At 39.3% G+C, this 26,836-nt stretch overlaps 1 protein-coding gene across 4 annotated transcripts in view; it reads left to right on the top strand.

The window, feature by feature from the left end:
* Nucleotides 1-26,363, top strand: part of prkcab (protein kinase C, alpha, b) — a 103,306-nt gene extending 76,943 nt beyond the window's left edge. For 3 of the 4 annotated variants that reach the window (XM_069149168.1, XM_069149170.1, XM_069149171.1), the window contains 13 exons: nt 4,736-4,892; nt 5,067-5,201; nt 6,684-6,777; nt 8,556-8,585; nt 11,681-11,821; nt 11,945-12,118; nt 12,783-12,874; nt 13,361-13,423; nt 14,035-14,173; nt 16,810-16,890; nt 18,046-18,153; nt 21,781-21,921; nt 23,900-26,363. In XM_069149168.1, the coding sequence (XP_069005269.1) occupies nt 4,736-4,892; nt 5,067-5,201; nt 6,684-6,777; nt 8,556-8,585; nt 11,681-11,821; nt 11,945-12,118; nt 12,783-12,874; nt 13,361-13,423; nt 14,035-14,173; nt 16,810-16,890; nt 18,046-18,153; nt 21,781-21,921; nt 23,900-24,064 (1,520 nt within the window). In that variant the 3' untranslated portion in view covers nt 24,065-26,363. The remainder of the gene's footprint in view (nt 1-4,735; nt 4,893-5,066; nt 5,202-6,683; nt 6,778-8,555; nt 8,586-11,680; nt 11,822-11,944; nt 12,119-12,782; nt 12,875-13,360; nt 13,424-14,034; nt 14,174-16,809; nt 16,891-18,045; nt 18,154-21,780; nt 21,922-23,899) is intronic. The other variant, XM_069149169.1, reaches the window with a different exon arrangement.
* Nucleotides 26,364-26,836: the final 473 nt, after the last annotated feature.

Genomic DNA, 26,836 nt, shown 5'->3' with positions numbered 1-26,836 from the left:
TTTGATATTTCTGACATATTCATCAATAACCACTTTATAATCAATTATCAAATTATTTCTAACTCACTACAGCACACTATAATGGAGTTGTAAACAGCAATAAGGTCATTTTTTTATTTGCCAACAACTGTGAATACTTTCAGTGAAGCACCCAAAACGGGTATATAAACATATGCCTTATGACTGGCAGTGTATTATAAGATTGCTGTGACTGTTTTCTATTCTTGACATTACACACGAGAGGGTTTTTGGGCCCAAGTACCAACCAGCGTGTCTGGTGACTTCAACACCATCTCTGGTAACAAATTTGTTTGTGATTATTGGAGTATAAACTTCCAAATGAAATCCAATAGCACAGGAGAGAGCAGCTAACATTAGCTTGAATGATCCAGTGGCATCCCGTAGGGGCGACATGGTTCAAGTAAAACATCCGTTCGGTTGGCTGGTCATGGTCCGGGACATGTCTCTATTGTTCGGTTCATTTGAAACAGGCTCTTGAGAAGTGTGCAGAAAAAAAATATCAAATAGCTATTTGGAAAAACAAAGGCTCATTCCAGTAAACCAGTGAAACACAGCATCGTCGCACAAAGTGGTGGATAAAACAGCGACAGCATGTGCAATTGTGAATGGGGCTGTTTTTACACAACCTACAACCCTACAAAAATAATCTAGTATATCAAATACATAAAGTTACTAGAGGTAGTGTGCTAGTTGGATAGCTATACAGCTAATTAGCTGACATGTGCAGCTTACTGTACATTACAGAAGCTTAACACAAGCCTTACACTTTTACTTTTAGTCTGAACCTTCCGCATTGAAAAAACAACAACAAGCGCTCTATTATTTTGATGTGGCTGTAATTACAGCATCCACTCTCCGGTCTCATAGTTTCTAAAGCCCGGTCTTTGTTCAATGCACTTCCTTCAAATGGCCAGAAATAGAAATTCCACATTGATTTTGGTTCTGTATCTCCTTCCACTGTACGTGTGTGACGTCTGCTTTCGGATCCCTGACACTGCACATCAGGAATCCATCCAGCTCCCGTCTGGCCATGCCGCTCCCCCCCCCCCCAGATTATAAGGCATTCATTGGTTGCACATGGCATTGTTATGCAACAACACATTTGAATTTCAAAGCCTTTTTCGGGAGATTACACTGTCGGCCCACCGCAGCCCTGCACGCACCCATCCCAGGATCCAAATGATATCTCATTTGTAGCTGTGGCACATTTTTAGGAAGCAGGCATTCAGTTCGGATGCAGGAGATAACGTTAGCATGGCTGTTTTGATTGTGTTTATAAATCAAACGGTTAACAGAACGTCTATTGCAATCTTTGTGATACGTTTTAGTTGAGACTTGTGAAGGAGAGAAATTCTCTGTCAGCAAGTGCAGGAGATATCAGCCAGTGAGGAATTACCTCGAGATAATAGACAATAAATTACAAATTTAAGAGAAAAAAAGAACGTCAACTTTGCCATTCATTATCTCTAGACTACTAATGATTCTGACTCTAAAGTGTTATCTAAGTACCATTGCAATTTCTTCTATTGTTTTTGTTGCTACTTTTGTGAAAGATCTCAAAATGAAGCGTCTGTTTGGCTTTTGCACCAATGCAGGACAGTTGTGGAGAGAGCATGCCCTGTGATGTATGTTTGCTCAATGTCCACAGCTGCTTCATTTCAGTGACAGTGTGCTGCTGGAGTCTCTCATCCACTGCACAGACACCGTAAAAATACATCTGTATTTTCAGTCCTTATGTCTGTTTTGCCCCCAAACGAGTGATAATGACAAAACAAGCATACAAACACACTCTAATTGTATTAGCAGCTACCTCATAAGGAGTGAGGAGAGGGGAGGATTCAGACGGCAAGCAGCTCTTGTTGTATCTAAGCAACCAACAGACAGAAATTGTCCTTGATCACTGCTGCTGATGATGTTTCATTGTCTCTCAGAGAGAGGAGTAGAACTGCACATGTGCTGTGAATGAAACTTGCACACTTGTGTAGCATAGAACAAATACAGTAACCGTCCTCATCTGTTCTTATGTGCTTATCTGCCTGTGTGTGTTCGTGTTTGCCTCATTAGCGTGTTTACAAGCTTGTTGAAGTTTCTTTGGCGTTGTTTGGTGCCAGCGTTGCCATGGAAGTGACTGATGCCCGTGAATGCTGCCACAGCCAGCAGAGGGGAGGATTTAGATCAGAACGTGGGATGATGAGATTTTCCTTTTGCTCTTCTTACTTCATTGTGTGTGTGTGTGTGTGTGTGTCTTTGTGTAACAGTGTCAGTGTTTGTGTGTGTCTGTGTGCGCGTGCGTGTGTGTGTGTGTGTCTATTGTGGGTTTGTGGGCGAACGAGAGACACAGAGAGAGAGACAAAGAGACAGGGAGGGCGATTATTGTCGCTGAGAATTTGCCCTGGACAAGACATGAACTATGAGGTTAAAACAACACATTCATAAACAAGGGAGAAGCTTCTGACAGACACTGTGTGCAACTCTGAACGAGAGACCCGCAGTGCCCTCTACTGCATCAAACTGGAAGAGCATGCAAAAATATGAAGTCGACAAGAAATATTATTATGATAATGATTTAAATTATTGTCATTAAAAAAAAAATTTTACTTGGTGTTAACTTCTCAGATTTTTTTTTTTCTGCTAGTTGGATTGTTTTTTTTTCCATGTAATTTTTCTTTGCTCACATTAGTCCCTCCCTCTATGCTCCTTCACTCTCTTAATTTAGCTTCAAATAACAATACCAATATTTGTATTTATTTTTCCAAGTTAAATTCATGTTTTCAGTCTTTTTCTTGCTTCTCTTTGCACACAGTGATGGCAACCCCCAAGTTGTAATGCTCATTTTGCTATGTTTAGATAAAATAATTTGTTCTTTACATAGCAGTGAGAACATGTTTCGTGTGTGTGTGTGTTGGGGGGTGGGGGGGCGCAATATGAGTGAGTGAAGATTTTTTATAAATGATGGAGGCTGTAGATGTAATGCATGTTTTCTTACATACATGATAATGGCCCTGAAAAACAGGCTGTATGCAATATTTATCTATGAAAGGAATAATAATCAAAGAAATATACACAAAGTACAGGCGACACACACACACAAACACACACACACACACACATACACACAAACACACATAAAACAGCTGGACAATGGCTCATAGGAATCTCTTGGAGGTATATTACCTGATAAACCTCACCATAAAAACTACAAAATGTCAAAAGGAACATGATTAAATCTCACACAGAGAACAGACATTAATGAGTAGCTCTTTGTTTGCTGTTTGCTTTCATCATTGGAATATTTATGCTTCAGTGAAAAAAAACATGTATCGCTGTTTTAATGAAGAATCTTAGAAAATGTGTCCTTGTGTGATAGTTCACATTGACTGCCTGAAACTCTCAGTTGCACTGCTTAGTTATTCTGTACCGTGATTACATTTATACAGTTTACAGATATGCAGAGTGGGAAGATTCGAGCTAATAAACAGGGTTTTAGAGGATCAGTGTGATCCTGTTTCTGGTCTCTGTCTGTTATAGTTTTGTCAATCTGTTTGTGTTTGCCCTGGCAAGATTTAGATTTAGTTACTCTAGTGTGTGGCCTAATGTCCTGTCTTTCTTTCTTTTTTCTTTATGTTTCATTTATTGTTTCGAGTTATTATTTCTTTATTGTTTAATCCATCTGTGACTGTCCTGTTGCTGACATTTGTTTGCGTGTTTACATGATGTTGCTAAGTGGGGGAGTGACCACTTACAGTACATGCTGTCGCCATGGTGAAAGTGGCCTGCTCACACCACCTCATCCTTCTCCTGTTGCTATGTATTAGCACTCAATTTTTTTTTTTTTTTTTCCATTTCTCAGTTATCACACAGGGAAATGTCAAACCTACCTCACATTATCTGCTCATCTTGCTTAACCTCAGTGCACAATCGACAGTACACTGAGAAATCTATGCATTTTCTACACCAGACAGTGTAATTTTATTACCATTTGTCTTATTTACACGTTTTATAACAGAACAACTGAGACATATTCTTAGTTGTATTTTTCTGGTTTTCTTGATTTACGTGTGCGTAACACCCACTCGTGTTAGACTCCTGTTGGTGTTGTTTCACACTTCAACTTAAGTGAATTTCCATAGTATCGTTTCTTCGTAGCACCTGTTATCAGCATATGTGGTGCCTATCTGTCTGTATGTCTATCGATCTGTATCTATCTGCCTGTCTGCCTGTCTATCTAAACTTATATTCAAATATTTGGATCTGTACCAATTGAGTTTGGTACCTAGTCATACTGTCGCCCACGTGAACTGTATGTTTTTAGTTCACACTACTTCTCAAGCAACTACTGTTTTTCTTTTCTTTCTTTTTTTTACCAGAATGGTTTAATAACCATATTGCAATGTGTCAAAGCTTTCTTGACCTGCATAATCTCAGGCAAAATACAGTATTGTGCACACAGATAATTTGCCCCTGTCATTTGGACTAAAGATCAGATCATTCCTATTTGCTGTCCAATCTTGGAGTGAGTTGCAGTGACGGACCCCTCTATACATCCATCCCTCTTACCATCACATCATCTACAGTCTCCTATCTGTGTGCTTTTAAACTCCTGTGTCAGTGTGGTGTAATGGAGTCATGAATATGGCTGGGGACTCAAACACTACAACATATATGCTCCAACACATATGCTTATATTTTTTCTATCTGTTTTATTTTTTTCCAGTGGGTGAAGCCAGAAACCTGATTCCTATGGATCCGAATGGTTTATCGGACCCATATGTTAAACTCAAGCTCATCCCAGACCCGAAGAATGAGACCAAACAGAAGACCAGGACCATCCGTTCCTCTCTCAACCCCTGCTGGAATGAGTCCTTCACCTTGTGAGTGAAAAAGTTAATGTGTGTGTCTCTGTTTAATTATGTCAAGATTTATCATTTTAGCCTTCTTACTGTATAGTTTGCAGAGTTCACTGTAAAACTTATAAACCCACATTAAAAGTAAATGTTTTGCGCTGCTTCATCACATGTTTGTCCCCTGTGTTTATGTGTCTTCAGTAAGCTGAAAGCATCGGATAAGGACCGACGTCTGTCCATTGAGGTGTGGGACTGGGACCGAACCACTCGGAACGACTTCATGGGCTCCATGTCGTTTGGAGTGTCCGAGCTCATCAAAGCGACCAACTGTGGATGGTCAGTCATCTTTCTGGGTCGAATTTTTTTCTGTTCAGCAGTTGAGGAATTGGATCTATTATAATACTTCAGATTGTCCAAAGCTTGAGCTGGCACTGCTTTTATCCAGTCAGCAAAGAAAAAAATAATTACATTTTGCATTCGTAAAGCTCAGTATGTCACACTTTACATTACTAATGTACTTAACTGCATTCAGGTTCTTGTAGTACTGCCTCTGCCTGTGTTGCTAAAATTGATTAGTGAATACAAATGTGGCAATGACTGAAAAAAAAAAGGAGAAGACAACACAAGATGTGAAAAGGCTAGCTGAGTGGTATCAATATCATCACAAGTATCATCATCACAAGTGAATATTTGCTTAAATGTGAAACTATATCAGTTGTAAAAGTAGAAAAAGCTCTAAAATCTCCCTATGCAGCACCTGCTAAACATCAAAGTGCAGTCAGACACAGTTAGTGACTAACTGGTGAACTCACAGGAGCATTTTAGCAGCTAAAGAAACAGATGTTTCCCCTTTGGAGTTGATGGAGACCAAACCACAGCTGCAAATTAGGCTTACATCCACCAGGTGGCCAAAAAACACATTCCAGAATTAATGTGTAAACACTAAATGTTTAAAGAAACAACTTTTCTCTAACTATTTCAACATATTGTGTTCACAACTTTCTTCTGCTGTGCTCAGAAACAGAACTGATGACAGGCCCACTCTGTTTGATATCACATTAGTTGAAAAAAAAAAAAAAAAAAAAAAATACAGCTCAATAAATGTATCTTTTCATGCTTATGTAACAGGCTGTACCTGTGAAATTCTTTGAGCACAGGCAAAAATTTTGAAACTTTTAATGAATGGCATCAAATGAAAAACTAACTTCCCTTCAAAGCAGCAGCCCATCGTGCATAAAACAGGCGTTAATACAGCCGGCCGAGACCAACCGCACCCACTCTGACAAACAGCGCCTGCTGAGGTCATTTCTTCATCTCTCTCTCGGTCTGTGTCAGATACACACACACTTACAGAGATCTTAAGGTAGCTCTTTCGTTTTTGCATACCTGCCGAGTCTTACCTTAAACCGAGCTTGATTGAATGTTGCTGGGAGCGCAGTTAGAAGCTCCAGGAAATACCCATGTCGAAAAATGTTTGGCACTAGTTTTTACTACTACAGTGCATCTATCTGTGTGTGTTTTTGAGTGTGTCCCTCCATTTTGTAGTGTATTTCAGCTCATTAAACAAGTGGCTAGAGGATGTGTACATTAGAGAAGAGGCAGAAAGCAGACCTGCAAATGTCCAAAGGATGGAAATAACAAGCTACATTGAGTGAAGTGTTGCAGAAATAAAAGGATTCACAGCTGTGTGGGTGGACAGAGAAATATGGGTGATGAATTAAAAGTAAATTAGTAAATTTGTTCATTTACAGCTTTAAATCAATTGTGTTATATAAAATAAAAAACATATTCACTTGTCTTTTTTTTTTACTCTCTCAGGTACAAGTTGCTGAACCAGGAAGAGGGAGAGTACTACAACGTTCCCATTCCCGAGGTGGACGACATCAACCTGGAGCTGCGACAGAAGTTTGAGGTGAGGAACAGGGTAATATCTAACATTTAATAAATCCATAAGTAGATTTTATTTTTTACTTATGCACACATACACACACACACATACACTCACAAAAACACATGTACACGTGCACACACTGAAACAAAATGTGTTCGTATCCCGTCGCCATGGTTTCCTCGTCTTGTTCCCGCCTGTGCTTTTCACTCTGTGTGCCAGAGAGACCGCCCTTGTTTTTAAATGACAATTGTGTCTACATTACAGGCTTACAGTTGAAACGAGAAGGTGCCAATAGTATAACATAGGCAGCACACAAAAACATTACAGACAAAGCTTACAACAAAGGAAGCAAGTCCCAGAGAGCCCTGTGTAAGAAGGGCAAGAGCAGCAGCAGATAATAATTTAAAACACTTACTACTTTTCAACCAGTCTAATTCTACCCCTGACTCAGAAAATCAGTAATCTGGGAGGCTAGATGAAGACGTGCCTAAGAGGTTGTTACTTAAATAATCAATTAAAAGAGTCTATTACTTTGCAAAGTCACTGAGGTTTAACCTGCAAGTTTGCGAGGTTGACGCACCATAATTGCATGTGCACCACTACGTTTGTTTAGAGTGGGGTGTGAGATTGCTGCAACATACGAGAAGATATTCAGTAGGATGAATCCTGGAGGCGTTTTAAATTAAGCCAAGGAGGGTTCTTTTTTGTGATTTTGATGGGAAATCTTTGAGACTTTGTTTCCTGGCTTCAATTGACTCCAGCTAAGCAGCACTGAGAGTTAAAAGAGTTACAGTTTCTGTTTTCTAATTGACATTTGTATGAAACCAGACAAGAGATCTAATCTTATTGTTAATTGTATTTTGTGTTACTTATTTGTACTCTCATTTCCTCCCCCAATCATTCTTCTTGTACCAGTTTTCTGTTTTTACAGGTTATCTGACCAAGTTTAGACCCTGTGAATATACTTTTTCTGAATTTCTGGCAGTCACTACTTTCATTTCATGTCAAAAGACAATGAAATTCATAGGGAGCTGAATATATTCATAGTAGAAATGATAAGGGAATGCCACTATGAATGCATACCAATTGGAGAAACTTTAATATTCACTTTGTTATCAATGAAATAAGCCCACAAAAACACAAGTATAGCCTTCAATGAAGTCTAAGGAAGCATTTATTACAACTCACTCTTGCTCTATAATGGCCTCTCTGTGGATTGCAGGTATTTATCAGTGAGGTTTCTGTTAATGTAACACATCACAATATGCAGCTTTAAATAAAACTCATCACCTTTTCATGTCCATATTATTAACACACAAAAACAAGGTGGCTGCTTTACTGTATTGAACAGTGCAATGCCAACAAGTTCAATACTGTATGGGACTCAAAACAGGAAAGTGGAAATGGACGAGAGCGATTGTTATTAAAGTCCAGTTTCATGTGTGCATACAGGTGTTTAATACTGAGTGTAAATGTCATCTCTTCACAGCAGCCCTCAAGACACCGACCCGTGTTGCTTTTAATTCTTCACTTCTCTCCATACTTTACAACACTGACCTTGACTTTCCTTTGAGGCTGGCGTCTTCGCACAACTGTTTGGTTGCCATGGAAACTAGAGAGAGATGCGATAGACGTGACAGAACAGGATTTAATCTGTTTTCTAGATGATTTAACTGATCAAAATGTGACATGTCTCTGTGCACATGTGTATTCTGTCATCTTTATTTTCCCCCTGCAAAAACACACATGTACACATCAGCTATCCTTTGACTAATACGTGAGTTTCTTCTTTCTTCTAGGCCTGCCAGTTAAATATCCACTATCTCAAGGTAGCTCTTCTGCCTGCTCCATCTTTGTTTCTCTCACTTTCAGCTTGCATCACACTTAATTTACTTACTGAATTAGGATTGTTTGTGGATCTCTGCTGGGATTCCACAAATTAATCCAATTTACTAACAAAGGCTTTTAACCGCATATAGTTGAACAAGCCCAATTTGCTTGCTGTTATACACACACATTTATAAAAAAAAAATGTGTTTTCTTTCTCTGACTCCTCTAACACTTTCACTCTAACTCCCTCCTTCTTTTTAAACCAAAGGGACGACAGATCATTTTATTGAATAGGAACAATTAAATCTTATTTTGCAGCATCTGCTGCAGAGATGAACAAAATCTAACCTTTGCATTGATTTCATTTGGCTTTAAATGATGGCCCCAATATTTTTCAAGTCTGTGTTGTAGCACTAGTCCGGCCATTTGTGCAAATATATTCTAAAGTTAGCATGAGGCTTCACATGAAGTACAGATGTCCCAAATTTGCAGTTTTTCAAACATAAAATGTTCTTACTTGTGGTTTGCCTGACAGTGTTTACCTGTTGCACTGGAAGAATAACAACAAAAAGACAAAACAATAGCTGCAACTTTGGAAAGCATCTGCATGATCTGCCTAACTCAAGCTGCTGAAGCATCAAATAGGTTTTAAAAAAATTGCCCATTTGACAGAAGGAGGATGTTAAATTGTGTGTGATATCAGCAAGCAAAACTTGTCAAACTTGTTCTTAAGTTAGACTTGAAAGACTGTGAACAATTTATTTAAGGCACAAAACAAAGCTTGTGTTCTTCCAGCACAAACAGCAAATTGCAACGGTGTATTTGATAAGAAAGCTCAAAAACCTCTAAGACACATTCAAACTAAAGATATGAAGGCAAACAATGATCTTAATCAAAATTTCTTAATGATTAAGAATAATAAAATAAAACATAATTAAATGATGTATCAATCAGCTTTCACATATATACTCCCTGTCTTAAGCACAAACACCAGACAGCATTGTTGTTAGTAAATGTGTGGCGCACTCAGGCCTGTGGCGGCATTATCATCCTTATTAAAATCAGTGTGCTGCCATTGGTCAAGAGAGCTTCACATTCGCAGCCCGTCCTCTACTAGTCTGGTCTGGACTATAGAAGGCTGGTAGGACATGAAGCATGGACGGACTCTCATTCCCTCACAGTGACTGTATGAATGATTACATACGCACAGGTTGTTGGTGTGTGAGGTGTATTTGCCAGATCTCTCCATACAGTGGCAGTGTGATATTTATAATACGACTGATATGTGGCTGCTTTGTAGGTGTTTGAAGGCAACTTTGTGCAGCCGCAATGTTTTGAAAATGACCACTAGGTGTCGCTCCAAGGTAATGGTAAGAACAGAACAAGAAACTGAAAGGTTGTTGAGCACCATCCTCAGTAACAAGCACATGATGACTTTATTCACGTGTTTCCTGCCAGCAAAATGTTACTACACGATAAAAGCAACAGAGGCTGGTCATACCAAATATGGATTTCTTCTGTTTATTGTACTTTAATGAACTTATGCACAGTACTGTATATGTCTGATCTTTGTGGTCAGTTGATTTCATTATCTGCTTGTGACATTAATTACTTAGCATACAGACCTATCAGTGCTCTTGGTCCAGATTAGAACCACTCACCCTCAATATACTGATTTATTAGCCAAGTTCATGTTAGTATCAGTCTGCTGTTAACTGACCTAACCGGGTGCACATGAAGAGCCACTTAACGCTAATCAAATAAATTTGTGACAATTATTATTTACAGTATATTTTCACATTGAGTCAAGAGTAGAGAAACGGTTGTCCTAGCAACAGCTCCACCGGTCGCCCATTTTCGCTGCTCTAGCTGACGGAAACAGACAACAACTGGAGCCTTGGTGGGAGCTTGCAGGGTCCTAATTGCCCTTTTTGTTCAAAGAATGCTTGGCAGGCCAGTCATTATAGCAACAGGGAACCATGCAACGCTGGGACCCCCCGCCGACTCCCCACCTGACAGTTTCTCAAAATGCACCAGCAGTGAGATCCTGCTGAATATCTGCGAGGATGCCTGAATATAACAAAGACATGGCCATGTCAGTGGAAAAAAAAAGATTTCACAAATTATTAGACAAACTTGATTAGATTGTTACTTGTGAATTTGCAGTATACCAGTTTTTATGGCTGTTGTCCATCATGGTATGTAATGTAACAACTGATAAATGATTACAGAGCTTGTCATCATGTATTAATGTGATTGTCAGCATGCAAAACACTGTGAAATATCTTGAAAAGGATTGAAAATGCAACAAATCACTTCAACTCAAATTGTGACATTTTTATATTATTCAATAATAATATAGATACAACATTTTTTACATTTCTTTATATTACATTTTGCAAATTCATGTTCACCAATCATTGATTTATTTCACTGGTAGATTGTTGCATTTTCAACCATTCTGAGAGATATTTTTTAATCCATTTTGAAGTGATTTTTTTTTTTTGTTATTGCATTATCAGTTGTTACAATATGTGTTTTATTTTTTTCTATCTTGCTGAAAACTGCAAAGCAAGAAAAAAAAAATCCAACAGTGACTAATACCTGGCAAGCACACGCCTTCATCCCCATGTTTGTTTTCTACTGATAAATATGAAGCAGCCACTGATTAAGTTCTGCTTGTGTAGCAGTAAGATGTGAATATCTGAGGCCAGCTGTGACACATCAGCATGACGACTGAATAAGCTCTCTGTGTCCTCTCCTCAAGATCCATAGGAGACATCATGCATACCATTACTTGTCTTGTAAATAAAACAACCAACCTGTAGAAGCACAGAACAGAAATGTGTGTAGATACTGCACTGTTTTAGGGTTTGCTTTATTTAAAAACTCACAACACCTAATCTCAATACAACCACCGCAGTAGATAAATTAAAATCTGAATGAATATCGTCTTTGCTGTAAAGGCATTTTAAAAGCAATTTACCACTCAAAGAAATCTCAAGAGACAGTTTTTTTCCCCCTTTGTGTGTGTGTGTGTGTGTGTGTGTGTGTGTGTGTGTGTGTGTGTGTGTGTGTGTGTGATACACTGCAGAAAGCCAAGCTGGGCCATGGTAAAAAAGTGATAACGCCGTCAGACCACCGGCGGTTCAGTATGCCTTCAGGTAACATGGACCGGGTTCGACTCAGTGACTTCAACTTCCTGGCCCTGCTGGGGAAGGGCAGCTTCGGCAAGGTGAGAGCCAAAATGGCAGATGTAACTTAAAAACACTTTAAATGTGGCAGCCAAAGGAATGCCTGCCAGCCACCGTTTGTTTGTATTTTGATCTCCACGGGGTCTCTGTTTCATTGTGTGCAGGTCATGCTGGCAGAGATGAAGTCAACAGAGGAGCTCTACGCCATAAAGATCCTGAAGAAAGACGTGGTGATCCAGGATGATGATGTTGAATGTACGATGATAGAGAAGAGGGTCTTGGCCCAGAGAGACAAGCCGCCCTTCCTCACACAGCTCCACTCCTGCTTCCAGACTGTGGTGTGTAAAAACTTTAAGCCACTGTTCACGTCAGCTTTTAATGCATACTGCCTGCCAGACTGCTCCCATAAATTAGCATATCACTTTTACTTCATTTGTAGAGTGCCATTGTTCTCCCATACCACTGATGGATCAGCTGTCTATTCAATTAAATAGTCATTTGAAACCTGTGTGTGTGTGTGTGTGTGTGCGCGCGTGTGTGTGTGTGTGTGTGTATGTGTGCGTGCATGTGTGTGTATTTCCTCACACGTCTGTCCATCATTACATTCGTATTTGCCTTTCCTACTTATTTTTTTTTACGCTCTTTTGTCGGCGCTCCTGCAGAGAAAATTTAAACTGAGACAAGACCACCTTTGAATACGAAGTCTCCAGTGTGACGTCAACTCTGTGCGGAGACAGGGTGACTGAAGGAGTCTTTTAATAAAAAGCACATTTACTGATCAAAGGTTCCCGACTCATAATATAGATATATAACCCGACCGAGCTGTCACACTGACAGAACAGATCATGTTCGGCATGGTAATATGTGGCTGTAGACTGTCTGAAAAGTTTATGTCTTCCTACTGAAGATCATTCAGCGTAATGTGCTGCTGTTTTTTCGGCCTGCCCATGCTGTGCATCCATTTAAAACTGTTCTTTCGCCAAAACCTTTTTCTTATTGTAGGACCGGCTGTACTTTGTGATGGAGTACATTAATGGAGGGGACCTGATGTATCACATCCAGCGTATGGGCAAGTTCAAGGAGCCACAGGCAGTGTAAGGACTCACACTGATTCCTCCACTGACATATGCTTAAGGATCAGGACAATATCCTGCCAGCAGCTTAAAAGTTTTATTGCCATCTAAAGTTTATACTTTTGTTAACGATGCCCCCATAACTGTATTAAAATATACAGTGCTCGATGCAATACACAGGCTCTGATGTCTTTGTGATTAAATATTAAAGTGTCTAATTTGATATCAATGTATATAGTGTAGAGGAATCCATATTAAAATGGCTGTTTGTATTTATGATCTACATATTTGCTGACATTTTATGCTTATATTAGATTGTGATATATGACTGGAATTGAAGTGAAAGGTCTTTATGTTTCACAATCAATAATTGAACCCCCATACCAGCCAGTCATCCCCAGATTTTGTATTATTTATTCTTTAGGGAAAGAGATTCATGAGCAGAATCTCTTCATTGACAAATCTATATTGAATGAATTATATGTTTTCTGTTTTTCAATTTTTCAGGTTTTATGCAGCAGAGATTGCTGTCGGTTTGTTTTTCTTGCACCGAAAGGGAATCATTTACAGGTGGGTGACAGATTTTGATGATTGCCATGATGTTGCATGACGACCTTTTGTCATTTCGGGAGAATTTAAGAAAGCACAGATGTTTATATTTCACCTTACTGGTGTTTAAACTGCAGAGCTTAGAAACCCCCCAAAATGGACACAAGTATTAAATCCACACGAATCATCCTGATGTTAAAAAGCAAAAATAGAAAGGATAGAAAAAAAATGCTTGACAGAGACAAAGGTCACCCTGTTCCTCTTCAGTACCTCATATAAATTCTTGATATCAGAGGAGCCTCGTGTTTGGCATCCTGACTCCAGTTTGTGACAGATTTGACTGCCAGAAGTGGTGAATGAGGGCAAGAAATGAATGATTGAGACAGAAAGGCAGGCTGAATCATAAGAGCAATAAATTGGAAGAAGACCGATGGGGAATTTTTTTTATCTGAGGGCAGGAAACTGTTTGTTACCCAGCATACGATGTGTGCTGCAGGCAAGATAAATTGCTCAGAGATGTGGCAGCTGGTGTAGAGCAGCGCTGAATCCTCTGTGGCCAACAGCACACAAAAAGTAATAAAGCAGTCCAAAATGTATGATCGCAAATGTTCACAAAGCTGTCTCTGCTGCAGAGATCTGAAGCTCGACAATGTGATGCTGGACTCCGAGGGCCACATCAAGATAGCAGACTTTGGCATGTGTAAGGAGAACATGTATGAAGGGATGACCACTCGCACCTTCTGCGGCACCCCAGACTACATCGCACCAGAGGTGAGATGTCTGGGATGTGGAAACAGGAAACATTACTGTAAGGATAAAAAACAAAGATGCACCTTATTTTTGGACTCTTGAATTTTCTTCATTTTCTGCTACTGTATATTATGGATTTGAACTGTTAAAAATGACACTTTGCTAAATTCTCCACTCCTTAACAGATATTGTCCAATCATAGCTCAGCAACTGTAACTAGGCACGGCAGGCCTGTCTAGTAAAGCGATGGATGCATGCAGTTGTAGTAAGAGAGATACTCTAGCGAAGAAATTTCCCCTCGGGGATTAATAAAGTGAAATAAAAAAAAAAAATTTAAAAAAGAGCTTTGAGGGTTTATTCTATTCATTCCAAAAAAATCTGAGACCTGCCTTTGTCTACCTCGGTCTGAAATCAAGGACCTGCTGTTTCAACAATTACATAAAGTCAGTTAAATATAGGTAACTTCAGACTGCGTGACAGACAACACCATCTATAGCAGGATCCATCTGCTACTTTAAGTGTTTATTGTCACAGTGATTAAACACGACACCATCTGACGTTTCACCTCGTAACTTGACATGTGCCTGCAAAGACAAGGCAGCAGGACACTTGTCGTATTACCTCACACAGAAGCGTTACAGAATTTGTGCTGCAATATGTTTTAAAGAAAGTTCTTAACTAACATTATTCTGTGTGAACTATACAAGGTAGAGATGCATCATAGGATGGCAAATTAAAGAACAAGTTAAAAAAAGTTCACAAGTTCACATTTGCACATGAAATACAATACCATGAAACAGCAGGGATTTCAGGGAACACAGAACAACATGAAATAAGAGTAAACAATAATTTGTTAATATGTTTAGTGTATAAAATGTTTGAGTAAATGAGTGGAAAGACATGAAGAATGTACATTCAGATTACAGTTTTGGTTAAATGAATACCAAATGATCTGAAGACCAATGAGATGTTAAACTGATTTTAAGAAAAAAACTGAATATATCTTTTCCTCAATGCTCTAATTAAATGCCTGCTTTTGTTCACACACAGAATGATTTTCTCACGTTAAAAAAAGAAAAAATACAACTCACTTCTCTTGCGACACATCATGATCATCATTCAGAGGACTTTGCCAAGTTGTTCTGGAACCTCATGAAAAACCAACACCTCATGAAGACACCTTCAATTCTATTTCTTTTAATTTGTCATCCATCTGCTGTTCTAGAGTTTATTGTGTGGGGAAACCCCAATAACGACAACCTTTTCCTGGGGCAAAAGACAGAATTTCCCTTTACTTAATAGAGAATTAAAAAGAAAACATCCTGCCATCCTGCTAACGTCCTGCTATCTGGAAAAATGTGACAAAATACCAACAACAAGCCTTATTTTTATTGACATTGTAGGCATTCCACTTATATTACTGTCCGTGATGATCTTTATACTATTCTATTCAAAATATCACAGGAAAAAAACAGCAAGAGCTGTAAGGTCAGAAACTCAAAATAGTCAAAGAAGATATAATTTATGAGTGAGTGCACAGAAAAGAATAATAATTAAGATAACAGCTAATAAGAGGGAGAGAAATGACTTTACAGAGTTATTACAAAGAGCAGGGATGATTCACTTGGGGTAATGAGATGTTTGGTTTTATCTGTTTACACTGTATACACCTTTGTATATCTATCCACTCCCATTTGTCTGCACTGACTCATAAAGGAGCACAGTATCTCCCAGGTGGGAAGTGAGGAAAGCCCTCAATGCTGGTTCTTACAGAAAACTTCACGTAGATCTTTTTTGAGACTTCCTGGACTTCTTTCCTGGCAAAACTAATTCAGGATCGTCCCTGATTTTCTTTTTTCATTAAAAAAATGTTTTTCCCCACCAGATATTGTTTGTCTTTCTCAGGACTTTGAGCCATTTCTCGTCTTCCATCATAATATTATAATAGCAGCCCCATAAATACGAACTAGCGCTGTGCTGTTTTGCCTTTGAAAGGATTTCCATCCAAAGAACTAACATTTGACAGCCCAAAACTATTTTCTGATGTAATAAATCCAGAGAAATATATTTAAATTTGGACACCATGCAGCTCTGTTTTTTTTTTTTTTAAGTAAACTGCAACAGATTATAACTTTATGAACTGTATATATTGCTGCATTTGTGTGTGTTAAAGAAGAGTGCAGCTGTGATTTGTTTCTTTGCTTGTGCGTCTGCATGATTATTATTATTGTGTGTGTGTGTGTGTGTGTGTGTGTGTGTGTGTGTGTATATATATATAGAATGTGTGTGGGAGGAAGGTGTAGGATGGCAAATTGGATGATAGGAGAAAGCGTCTTTGTTACGGCAGTTCAAAATAGCCGACTGTATTTAATGGTAGTAGGTTGATTTGGGTTGAGTTTAGACGAGAGAAATGCCTCTGTTCACTTTTCTCTAACATCTTCACTGAAGCCCTCTTGGGTTGCATTTCAACCATTCATCTTTACCTGCTGGCAGTCAGACAATATATTGACAATATAAAGACAGGTTAAAATGATTTTGGCAGCAGAGATACAGCTATTAGTGAAGTTGTTAACACACAATTTTCTGCATGTAGAAAATGGGTAATATATAGTGTATATATTTGTTATTTTAACCTTTTGTAATCTGGTTTCCATTAGATTATAGCATACCAGCCATATGGAAAATCAGTGGACTGGTGGGCTTACGGAGTTCTCCTTTATGAGATGCTGGCAGGACAGGTAATGTGTTGTTTTACTGCACCAACTGTTTACAATGATTTTATATCATCCCTTTACAAGGAATATGCATTTATTGGTGTATATTTATAATGTTGTGCTGAAACATTTAGCCAGTTAATCAGCTGAAAGATCCAACTGACAATGTTGATAATCAATTGTTTAATCAAATAAATAAAAATACACAGCAGTCACTGGTTTCAGCTTCTCACAAGTATAAATTTGCTAAATTTTTCTGTTTTATAACATATATCTTTAAAATGTTTGTATATTTGTTCTTTTGAACAGTTTGGTTTAATAAAACAAGCAATTCAAGATGTTACCTCCATCTCTAAGAAACTCAGATTGACATTTTTCACCATTTTCTGACATTTTAGCTGGAATGACTTATTAACATAAAAACATAATGAACAGATCAACTGATGATGAAAATAATCACTAGTTGCAGCTCAGTTAATGATGGAAAGTCACTGTTTGTTAAGGAAAAAGAGAAAAAAATATTAAGTTTGAAAAATAATTGAGAGATTAATGAATGGCCAGAATCAACCTATAGAAAAGTATCATAAGGTAAGTTGCACTTTATACAAGAAGCCAATGAATGACTATTATTCCTCAATCAAATTTATGAAAATTATGACAAGTAATGGCCATCACAAATGTCTAGAAAAAAAAATCAATCTGTCCAAATGGCGAATGCAACACCCAAAGTTTGGTTATGATTTAAAATTAAAGGTGATCAAATACAATTCATAATTTATTCTCTGCAGTAAAGCACTGCAGCATTTAATGATATATATATTACACTTATTATTAAAAACTATGCTCTTACTTGTAATAAGAAACTAAAAGTTTTGTTGACTGACTTGTGAGATAGAGACACTTAATGTAAGAAGAAAAGCAGGTTTTGCTAGTGTTTGTCTGTCAGTAGCACTCATTTGACAAAGTACATATACTATTCATTGATAAACACAGGATGTAACAGGAAGTGAAGTAACAGTGATAGCTACAAGACAGAGATGCAACATAATACATCTGACACCGCAGCATCTCACCTTCACCTGCTGATGTTGACACCTCAGTGTCTTTCAGATTACAAGGTGTAACTTGTCGCCATCATGCCTTCTATGTAAACTCTGACACTGTGTTGGTCCCCTGCAGCCCCCGTTCGACGGAGAAGACGAGGACGAACTCTTCCAGTCTATCATGGAGCACAATGTGTCCTACCCCAAGTCCATGTCTAAAGAAGCTGTGTCCATCTGCAAGGGGGTAAGTGATGTCTAAAAGACCTGAAGCTTTTACGTTTCAGGGAGCTACTGCTGAGGTGGAATTAATATCAACCTGCACAACAATCACAATACAAACAGTAATCACTTTGTCATCTGTAGTTTTGATGAGTAAACCCCTTAAACCAAGTCTTTTTTTTTCTTTATTATCATCATGTTTTTATCATTTTATCATTATCATCATCCTCGCCATCATCTCAATCTTCACCAAGTTCAAACTGAACAACCTTCAGCTTGACAGATAAAGTCAGTATACATTTTTCAGGGTCCACGAGGGTCAACTAAGGTCAACGTGATTGTATTTTAATTGCCAGAGTGCATTCATGTGGGCTGTGTGTGGACATCCATTTACCTCCGAATTGTTGTGGCGGTCTCCTTACAACAAGAGCACCAACAGACCAGAAGCTAGAAAATCACAATGGTTGCAGAATTAGAAGAGAGGCTGTGTGAAAAAGTCCACCGCTTTCAAAGCCGAAACACTTTAAAAGTAAAGTGTTTCACAGCAACAAAACTAAAAGTGCAGGAATGGAATCAAGTATGCATCAGGGTCTTGAAGGACAAGATAACAAGCAAAAACCCAAACTAACTAGAAAATAAAAAGCTCAGTTAAATCAAAACCTGCCACAGAACAGGAGACAAAGGAGAAGAAAAATAACTGGCAGCAAAACTCGACAAAGCAAGTTACTAAAATTTGCTTAACTCTATCAACTAGTCAGTCCAGACAATGAGTGTGCAAAACAGAGTTTTACCAAAAATGCAATAAAAGAAAAGACATGCTGCTAAACAATAGCAATGTCAGCACAACACAGTCAGCTCGGTGGCCAAATGACCTGGGGCACTGTCTCTGGCTCGTTAATCTAAAGCTCCACAGATGATCAAATTAAGTTCAGGTGTGGTCAACAAATTGAATATGAAATTCATGACACTTTTCACCTTCAATGGTTGCCATCATGTCTACGTAGCAGAAAGGAAGGGGCCGCCCTATTTTGTAACTGCGGCAGCTCAGGAAGCTGCTGCAGCACTATACAAATCCAAATTGTACACGTGCACATTAAGTTATTACTAAGTACCACTATACTACTGTTGGATTGAAGCCACTAGTGTGTTTACTGTGTGCATGAAACATGGGGCACGAAATCACATTAATATTTAGGTCAAATAAACAAACAAAGCCGGGAGATATATTGGCAGGTGATGGTTTCAAATGAGTGGAGAACGTCAGTGTGCCATTTAACTAACCTGTTGAAACTCACGCACTGCACAAGTAAGTGTAAATTAAGACGCAGCGAGGGTTAGGGATGACTTGACTGACAATGACACTAATTACAAAAAATTACAAAAGCATAGAGTTTGGAGTATGCGCCCCTCCGGATGATCCAATCTAACACCAACTGTTTGGGAATATGTAATATAGACGGCAATATACTGTGTACATGTAAAACACGTCTTCCAAGAGGACTCCAGAGAGTAGTATAAACCAAATTACTGTGTGTCTGCAGTGTTGGTAGTTGGCAGTGTACGCATCCGCCGGGGAGTAAATTCAGGGAAACATAATAAGCCTCCTTATTTTCATCACCAGGCCAGTGTGAGAGTTACAATTGATGCAGCCTGACCCGGCTATCAGGGACCTCCATGGTGGAAAGGGTTACGTTTTTATTGTCTGATGATATAACAGAGAGCTCGGACTGTTTTAATTAGCTTTGACATGCAGGAGTTGGAACTGAAAACCACTGGCTAAGTTATGTAATCATCAGCTGATAGACACATCTCTACATTTTCTGCTCAAAGCAAAAATAGCCACACTCTGCTATCTTGTTTGCAGTTCTTCTTTAATTATACGTGGACATGACAACCTTTCAACCACACATGGTCTTCCTCAGGGGCTCTAAAGTCGTTTTGTGTTGCATTTTGATAAAGTTGGAGAGGCAGTATAAGAAGTAAATGGTTAAAACCGGAGCAGCAGGGGTATCCTGTGTTTTTCAGAACCCCCTCCCTGCCTGGTAAAAGCCCAAATCTTTTAAACTCCACACCCTAGTTTTGTTTCTGTTAGAAATGAGTACCGGTAGTCATGATAACTGTGGTGACATCACTATGACATCATCAGGGCTACTGTCTCAGACTGGACCACGGATTGTATAAAAATGGATGTAGTCTCCAGGTGTGAAAAGGGAAGCCAATGGCAGTGCCTTAAAGTGCAATACCACTGAGGGCCACTAGGGGTTGTTTCCCAAAAACCTCTGGCTCCATAATTCCATCTTCACATCATGTGTTTGGGGGAGTGTCTGGTTTGATTGGCAGGACTGGCAAGAAGTAAGGTTTCCTCTGTAGTTGGGTGGGCGTAGTGTCCTCAGGTTCTCAGTCAGATCCACTGCTCACTTCTCGCCAGCTTGCTTCAAATGCCAAACTCCACTCTTCAAAATGGCAGTTCACAAACTAATGGTTGATGTTACGGTGGGTTCCCAATAGGACTGGAATGAGCACCTCCAGAGACACACTTAACATTATACAGCTGTTTTCAGAGGCGGAGCAGGGGAGCTGGAATAATTACATTTTAGGATTCGCTGCTTTTCGCTGTCTTTTTTTTTTTTTTTAATTTATAAAAAAGACATTATTATATTGTCAACTGTTCCGACTTGACCTAAACTAAATAACTAGTTGCAGTCTTACAAATGACAAGATGTGTAAAATCCTCTAAATAAATGTGAAAATTCAGTTCAAAATTCATAATATTAACACTTGATGGTTTCTTGGAGAACGTTTTCTAAATAGGCAGTGGTTCATATTTAGTTTCTCCTGTCTCAAACGGCAGATTTTCCTTTATTTTATTTTATTTTTTTGTATGACACAGAAGATGGCTTTCTGTTTCATCTCTCCAGCACAACACAGACAGGACAGTTGAGTCACAGATTTCCACTGGCTTTCAGAAGTGCTCCTTTATTTAGCGACCACCTGTTCTTCTCACACCTGGACACCACTTTTGTGACATCCTCACAGGGAAGCAGCATCACGGCTGTCACGATTATCATTATTTACCAACAAGGAAATGAGTTTTCAGAGTAGATTTGCAAACCAAAGAAGATTCAATTAAGATTCAGATACAATCTGATCAAGTCTATCAATAACGTACCCCACCTTCATTTATGATATCACATCGTTGCGGTGCGTGCTGCCACAAAAAATATCATTCATCATCTGAGAGCCGATGACGAAAGAGATTAACCCGACCCCTCTTATTGTTTGCTTCACATTTGCAAAAAAATATTCATGATCGAAATTAATAGCGGCTGCTGAATCTAAATGCAGATATAAAAAGGTAGTGCAATTGCTTGTGACTATTTTTAAAGGTAGTTGGGTGTCAGTCTGGCTGTGCGTAATCTTGCTGAAAAAAACAATGTATTAATGCAGGCAAGAAGCAAAGATAAAAACATTAACAAAAAAAAGAAAAAAAAAAGAAGAAGGTAGTTACATTAGCTTCAAAGACAGGCTTTCACTCTTTCTCCTCTCTTTCCCTCTCGGCTTCACTATTTTTACCGTCTTTTTTTTTTTTTGGTCACTCAAGCAGCAAAGTGCCTCTGTCACATCTTCGTATTCGTCCCCTGTTTGTCACCAGCTGATGACCAAGCACCCATCAAAGCGCCTTGGCTGTGGCCCAGAGGGCGAGAGGGACATCAGAGAGCAGGCCTTCTTCAGACGCATCGACTGGGACCGCCTGGCCAACAGAGAGATCCAGCCGCCCTTTAAACCCAAAGTGGTGAGTAACGCTGTGTGTGTGCACTTATGTGAAACTGTGTGTGTAGGGCAGATATAATAAATAATAACACTGAAATGACCAGTCAATCAGTCTGCTTATTTCTTGGTAAATGGGACCCTTCCTTTATGTGTATTGTGATATTGCACATTTTTCTGGAAAACAGATGAGAAAATCTTTAGCCAAGAAGAATGTTTGAATGAATCACATTTTTCCCTAAGATGTTATTGATTCAATACAACCAGCCTAAACAGTACTGTTTTGTCTTATTGCTACACCGACACTTGCATCATATTGTGCACCACCTTGTTATATTGGCAAATATTTGGTGTCCAAATGTTGCTCAGATTTTAAGTCCATTTCTAGAGAACACAAATGAAATTCAATTCAATTCCCATTTTTATGAAAGGCCAACGTGGTTATATAACAGCAGGGCCCCTGCTGCAATGTGCATTCCTTAGCAGCTTTTCTTTGCTTCTGTCTGGCACAAATGCCCTTTTCAGAATTCAGTCTGTCCACACATTCCTGGAAGTTCTTTCATTCACTGCTATTATTTTAGTTTTTCTATGTATCTGTCAGCCCATGTTGTTTCTCGGAATAAGATAGAAGATTACAGTATAGTGTAATCATTTGTTCAAAAAGATTATTTTCATGTTTGGCTCAGTTTGTTTTTATCAAAACCCCGTCTCTACCTTAGCATGTGCACTTCATAAAATGATTCATTCAGGTGGATGTTTTCAAATGGAGAATGAGATGATGAAGAATGACAGGGTGGGCACATAAAGTATTAGAAAATGAAACATCCAGCTGTGTGTTTTAGTTGGCACGCATTCCTTTTTAGGTTTTACTTGCTTTCAAGCATGCAGAGTGTGATGAGTGTCATTCTGTGTCATGAGTCACTTTTTAAGAATCCAAATACTTCCCCAGAGAGTCTTCAAGTGTGTATGCGCGGATGACTACGCTTTATATGTCTGCGCTCTCATTCATCTTCAGCCAGCGTAATGGTTTATGTGCACCCAGCAGAGCTGAAGGCTGGATCCCAGCTGCAGCCACCTGCCCCGCTGCCACTGCCACCCCCTCCCCCCACCACTTCCCTTTTCCTTCCCGACACCTAAACCTCCTCCTGTCACCACAAACGCTCCTTTCTCTGTTTGCAGACCCCCCCGCATCCTCCACCCCATCTCTGCCCACAGCGCCCGAAGCAGCAGAGGCACTGCCACCGAGGATTTAAAAATAGATCTCTAAGAGCAGAGTTCCCTTTACTTCCACACAAGGGCCACAATAATGCAGAGTACACAGTGGATGTAGCCGTCCCCACTCACACAGGGGGGGGGGAACATTGCTAAAAGTGGATTCCTCAGTTCAGTGGGCTTTATGTGGTGTATCACAGTTGTGAGCTCATACGCTGCGTCATTAATTGGTCTGAAGGGACTGGAAAACAAAGGATCCATCTGAGGCTTTATGGCTTGGCTTCTGTTATGTTGTAGAGCAGCTAAAAATTTCTGGCATGCTGATATGTCTCCTGAGAACGTGTGTGGCAAACAGCAGGCGCTGAAATCCACTATAAACAAGAGATTTGTTCTTGTTGTGTATCACTCACTCTTAGAGGAATTTGTTTCCTTTTCTTGTAAGTGTCGTGACTGTGCTGATACTGTGCAGTTATATCCATATATACAGTTTAAATAGCCGCTGGAAACACATGACAGCCCCAAGCAGAGCTGCACACGGATGCTAATGACCTCTACTGTGGGTGCTTAGGGTTAGCTCCTAATCTAATTACAACTTCTGCCCGGCTACACATCAGACTTCGACATTTTCCTGCACCACCTTCCCTCTGGGACTGGTGAGAAGCTTTCTAATAAAAGACTCATGAGGGAAAGCCTTTCATCGCATGGTCCTGATCCTGTTAACCAAACCTTTTGTAGCCTTTAACTGTCCAGCAATCAAAATAACATCCCATCCTTCTTTTGACCTCTTTCAGTGCGGCAAAGGAGCAGAGAACTTCGACAAGTTTTTCACACGTACCCAGCCGGTGCTGACCCCTCCGGACCAGCTGGTCATCGCCAACATCGACCAGAGCGAGTTTGGCGGCTTCTCCTATATCAACCCTCAGTTCATCCACCCGTCCCTGCATAGCGTGGTATGAGAAGAGAGCAGAAAGTTAAAAAAAAAAAGAAAAAAAGCATGACTGTCACTGATACAGGTTCCTTCCGGTCCACACCCAACAACCCGCTGTCAACAGACTCATATCATCCTCTACAGTGTTCTGTCTACTAGTTATCAATACCTGTGTACAGAAATGACTGAAGAGAGAGGAGCAAAGTGTTACGATGATGTTTGTGGGTGTGTCGCAGCAAGTACAATCCGAGGAGAGCAAAAAAGTACACGGAACTGATATTTTTGCATAACTTTCCCAAACATCTCATAATATGTTCTTTTCTTCCTGAATCTATATCTGTGTTACACCTAAACCTACAGCCTTTACCTTGTGAATGAATGTGTCTCAGTATCAGTTACTATCTCTTTAGGTATTACAGATACAGTCTGTCGTGAACCCCACTGATGTTCCCCACCTTACTACGCAACAAGCTGCAATGCACGACAAGAACAGGACATATTTTTCTGCTCTGTCCTGGCTTTATCCTCTTCTGAACTGCTACATGTGTATATTTATATACTGAAAAAAAAAGAGGTAGTATACTGTTACATGAGTGCCAAAGTAGAGGTGGAAGAATACATTTATATTGCAGTTCTTAAAGTTCTTGTAATGTTATTCCCCTCTGGCCTTTCCCAATGGTGTCAACACACTAAAACTCCTCAAATGCGGAGCATTTATATCTGTTGTTTTGTAGGACGTGTAACTACAGTATATCTAACTCTATATAGAGAAACAGGAGTGAATTGCGGTCACAATTACAGGCTGTCTAGGCCTTTTCCATGCAGCAGATGTTGCCTGCAGTGTGTGAATGCAGGATATAGGGTCAGAAAACTGTGGTTGAAAGAGACAGCGTTTTAAAGTTTAAAGATGCTATTTCCATATGCACAAAGCAGATCTCTGTTGCATGCTTATTTTCTGACTCTGTATGAGCAGTTGACTCTAGGATGCAGTACACGTCTGGTATCATTGTAAAGTTTAGTATTACGATATAAACTATGTTAATATATAGTTGTCGTGCGTTTATTCTGAAAATAAGTGGAAGTTTTTTTTTTTCCTGTTTTATGTTCCGTTTAATTCAACTTTTATGTCCAGAGAGATGTCTAATCCTCCATTGTAAGTCAACCATTATTTTTTGTAAATATGTTTCGAAGAGATGTTTCAAAAAGAGAAGTTACTTGCAGATTTTATACTATGAACTGAATGTGCTTTTACTACCGTAGACGGTTTGGACATTTCTATGTTTAGATTAGCCCTAAAAAGAGATATATAACGTTTGGCTGAATCTTTGGTAGCTTTGGTATCAGCAAACCTTGAAATATGTATTTCCACTATTTATCCATTGTTTTCTACTACTCAGTGTCATATAGAGAATATGCAGCACTTACTGTGCGTGGAACGGTTAAATGCCCTCTTGCCTTGGTCGTCTCAGGGCTGACTCCTTCTGTAACAAACTGAATTCAAAACCAAGTAGATGGTGTGAGGATTTCAGAGCCTTCGGGGGCCAAAACATGTCATTTCTTAATATATTGTGTGCATGCGTGAGGCGAGGCCTGATCTAAGCATGAGAAAGACCCTTGCATGAAACAGAGATCCTTGGTGCGGAGCATGGAGTTTCCCACCTTGTTGCACAGAATGAGATAACCCCATCCAACCAGCATCGTGCGCTTTTCTGCTCATGTCTCTTCCCACTCGCTGTCATGTAGCTCGATCTGTTTGGCTAAAATGCTAACTCCCAAACAGAAAAATATGCGTAACTTACTTCTGATGGCTTTCTTTTTTTTAGTGGTGCCAAACAGAATCTTTGTTTCCAGTCAAGTGTGTCCAGCAGTTTCTTTATTCTTTTGGTTTTGAGGTGTACAAAGTTACAACAGTGAGGCTTAAAAACAAACTGCCAAATTTAGGAAGACTATCTCCCACAGCTCTTAACCCCTGAATTAGTTTCTTCATGCGTAGACTGATGTTACAGCTGTCTCGTATATCTGGACCAAAATGAGATCTTTAAGGTTAAACTGAATGTTTACATGTCTCACATTGAGAATTTGTATCAACGGAGAGATTAAAAAAAAACAAAAAAGCAAAAAAAAACTTTGAGCCCATGACAGAGATAATCAAATGTTAGGCTAGTCAGGGTAGAGAACCACTACAGGCTACAATTAGAGCCACAGGGATGTTTGTGTGTTTCTTTCACTGCCCCTGCTTTTGTTAACCTGATTATTCTTGTTCCTCTGTTCATTGTGGTATGACGGATAGTGTGTATAAATAAAGGATGAAAAATATTAAAAAGAAATATCCCTCTGTTCTCTTTTATTTGGGGAATGTTTTTTTAGTTTCAGCTAAATATGTTTGCAAATTATTGCACTTTACTCGCACAAGTTTTCACTTTGTACAGTGTGTTTAATCTACAGCACTTTTTGCATTTTCTTTTTCCTGCATACATCACCTCAACAGGCTCCTGCATTACTTCCTGTCAGACCCGAGTGGAGCTGTCCTTGGTCCTGAAACACACACACAAGTTTGTGCACCTATACCCATCAGAACATTTACTTTCATTCACTGTGGACGGCTTAACTTTAACCTTAGTCAAGCCGGATCTCACTTTATCCTTAAGCAGAACCTCAGAAATTATGTTTTGTCTAATTAGGACCGGGTTTTGATCACAATGAGGATGACTGGTCCCGACAAGGAAGGTGTTTATACTTGAAGAGGTCCCTATGAGGTAAGAAAAACAAGTACAGTCACACACACACTCATCGTTTCATC

Source organism: Embiotoca jacksoni, unplaced genomic scaffold (assembly GCF_022577435.1).
Source record: "Embiotoca jacksoni isolate LCO1_2020_lvr unplaced genomic scaffold, fEmbJac1.0.p SCAF_15, whole genome shotgun sequence".
NCBI lineage: Eukaryota > Metazoa > Chordata > Actinopteri > Embiotocidae > Embiotoca > Embiotoca jacksoni.
This window is presented reverse-complemented; position numbering and strand designations above follow the sequence as displayed.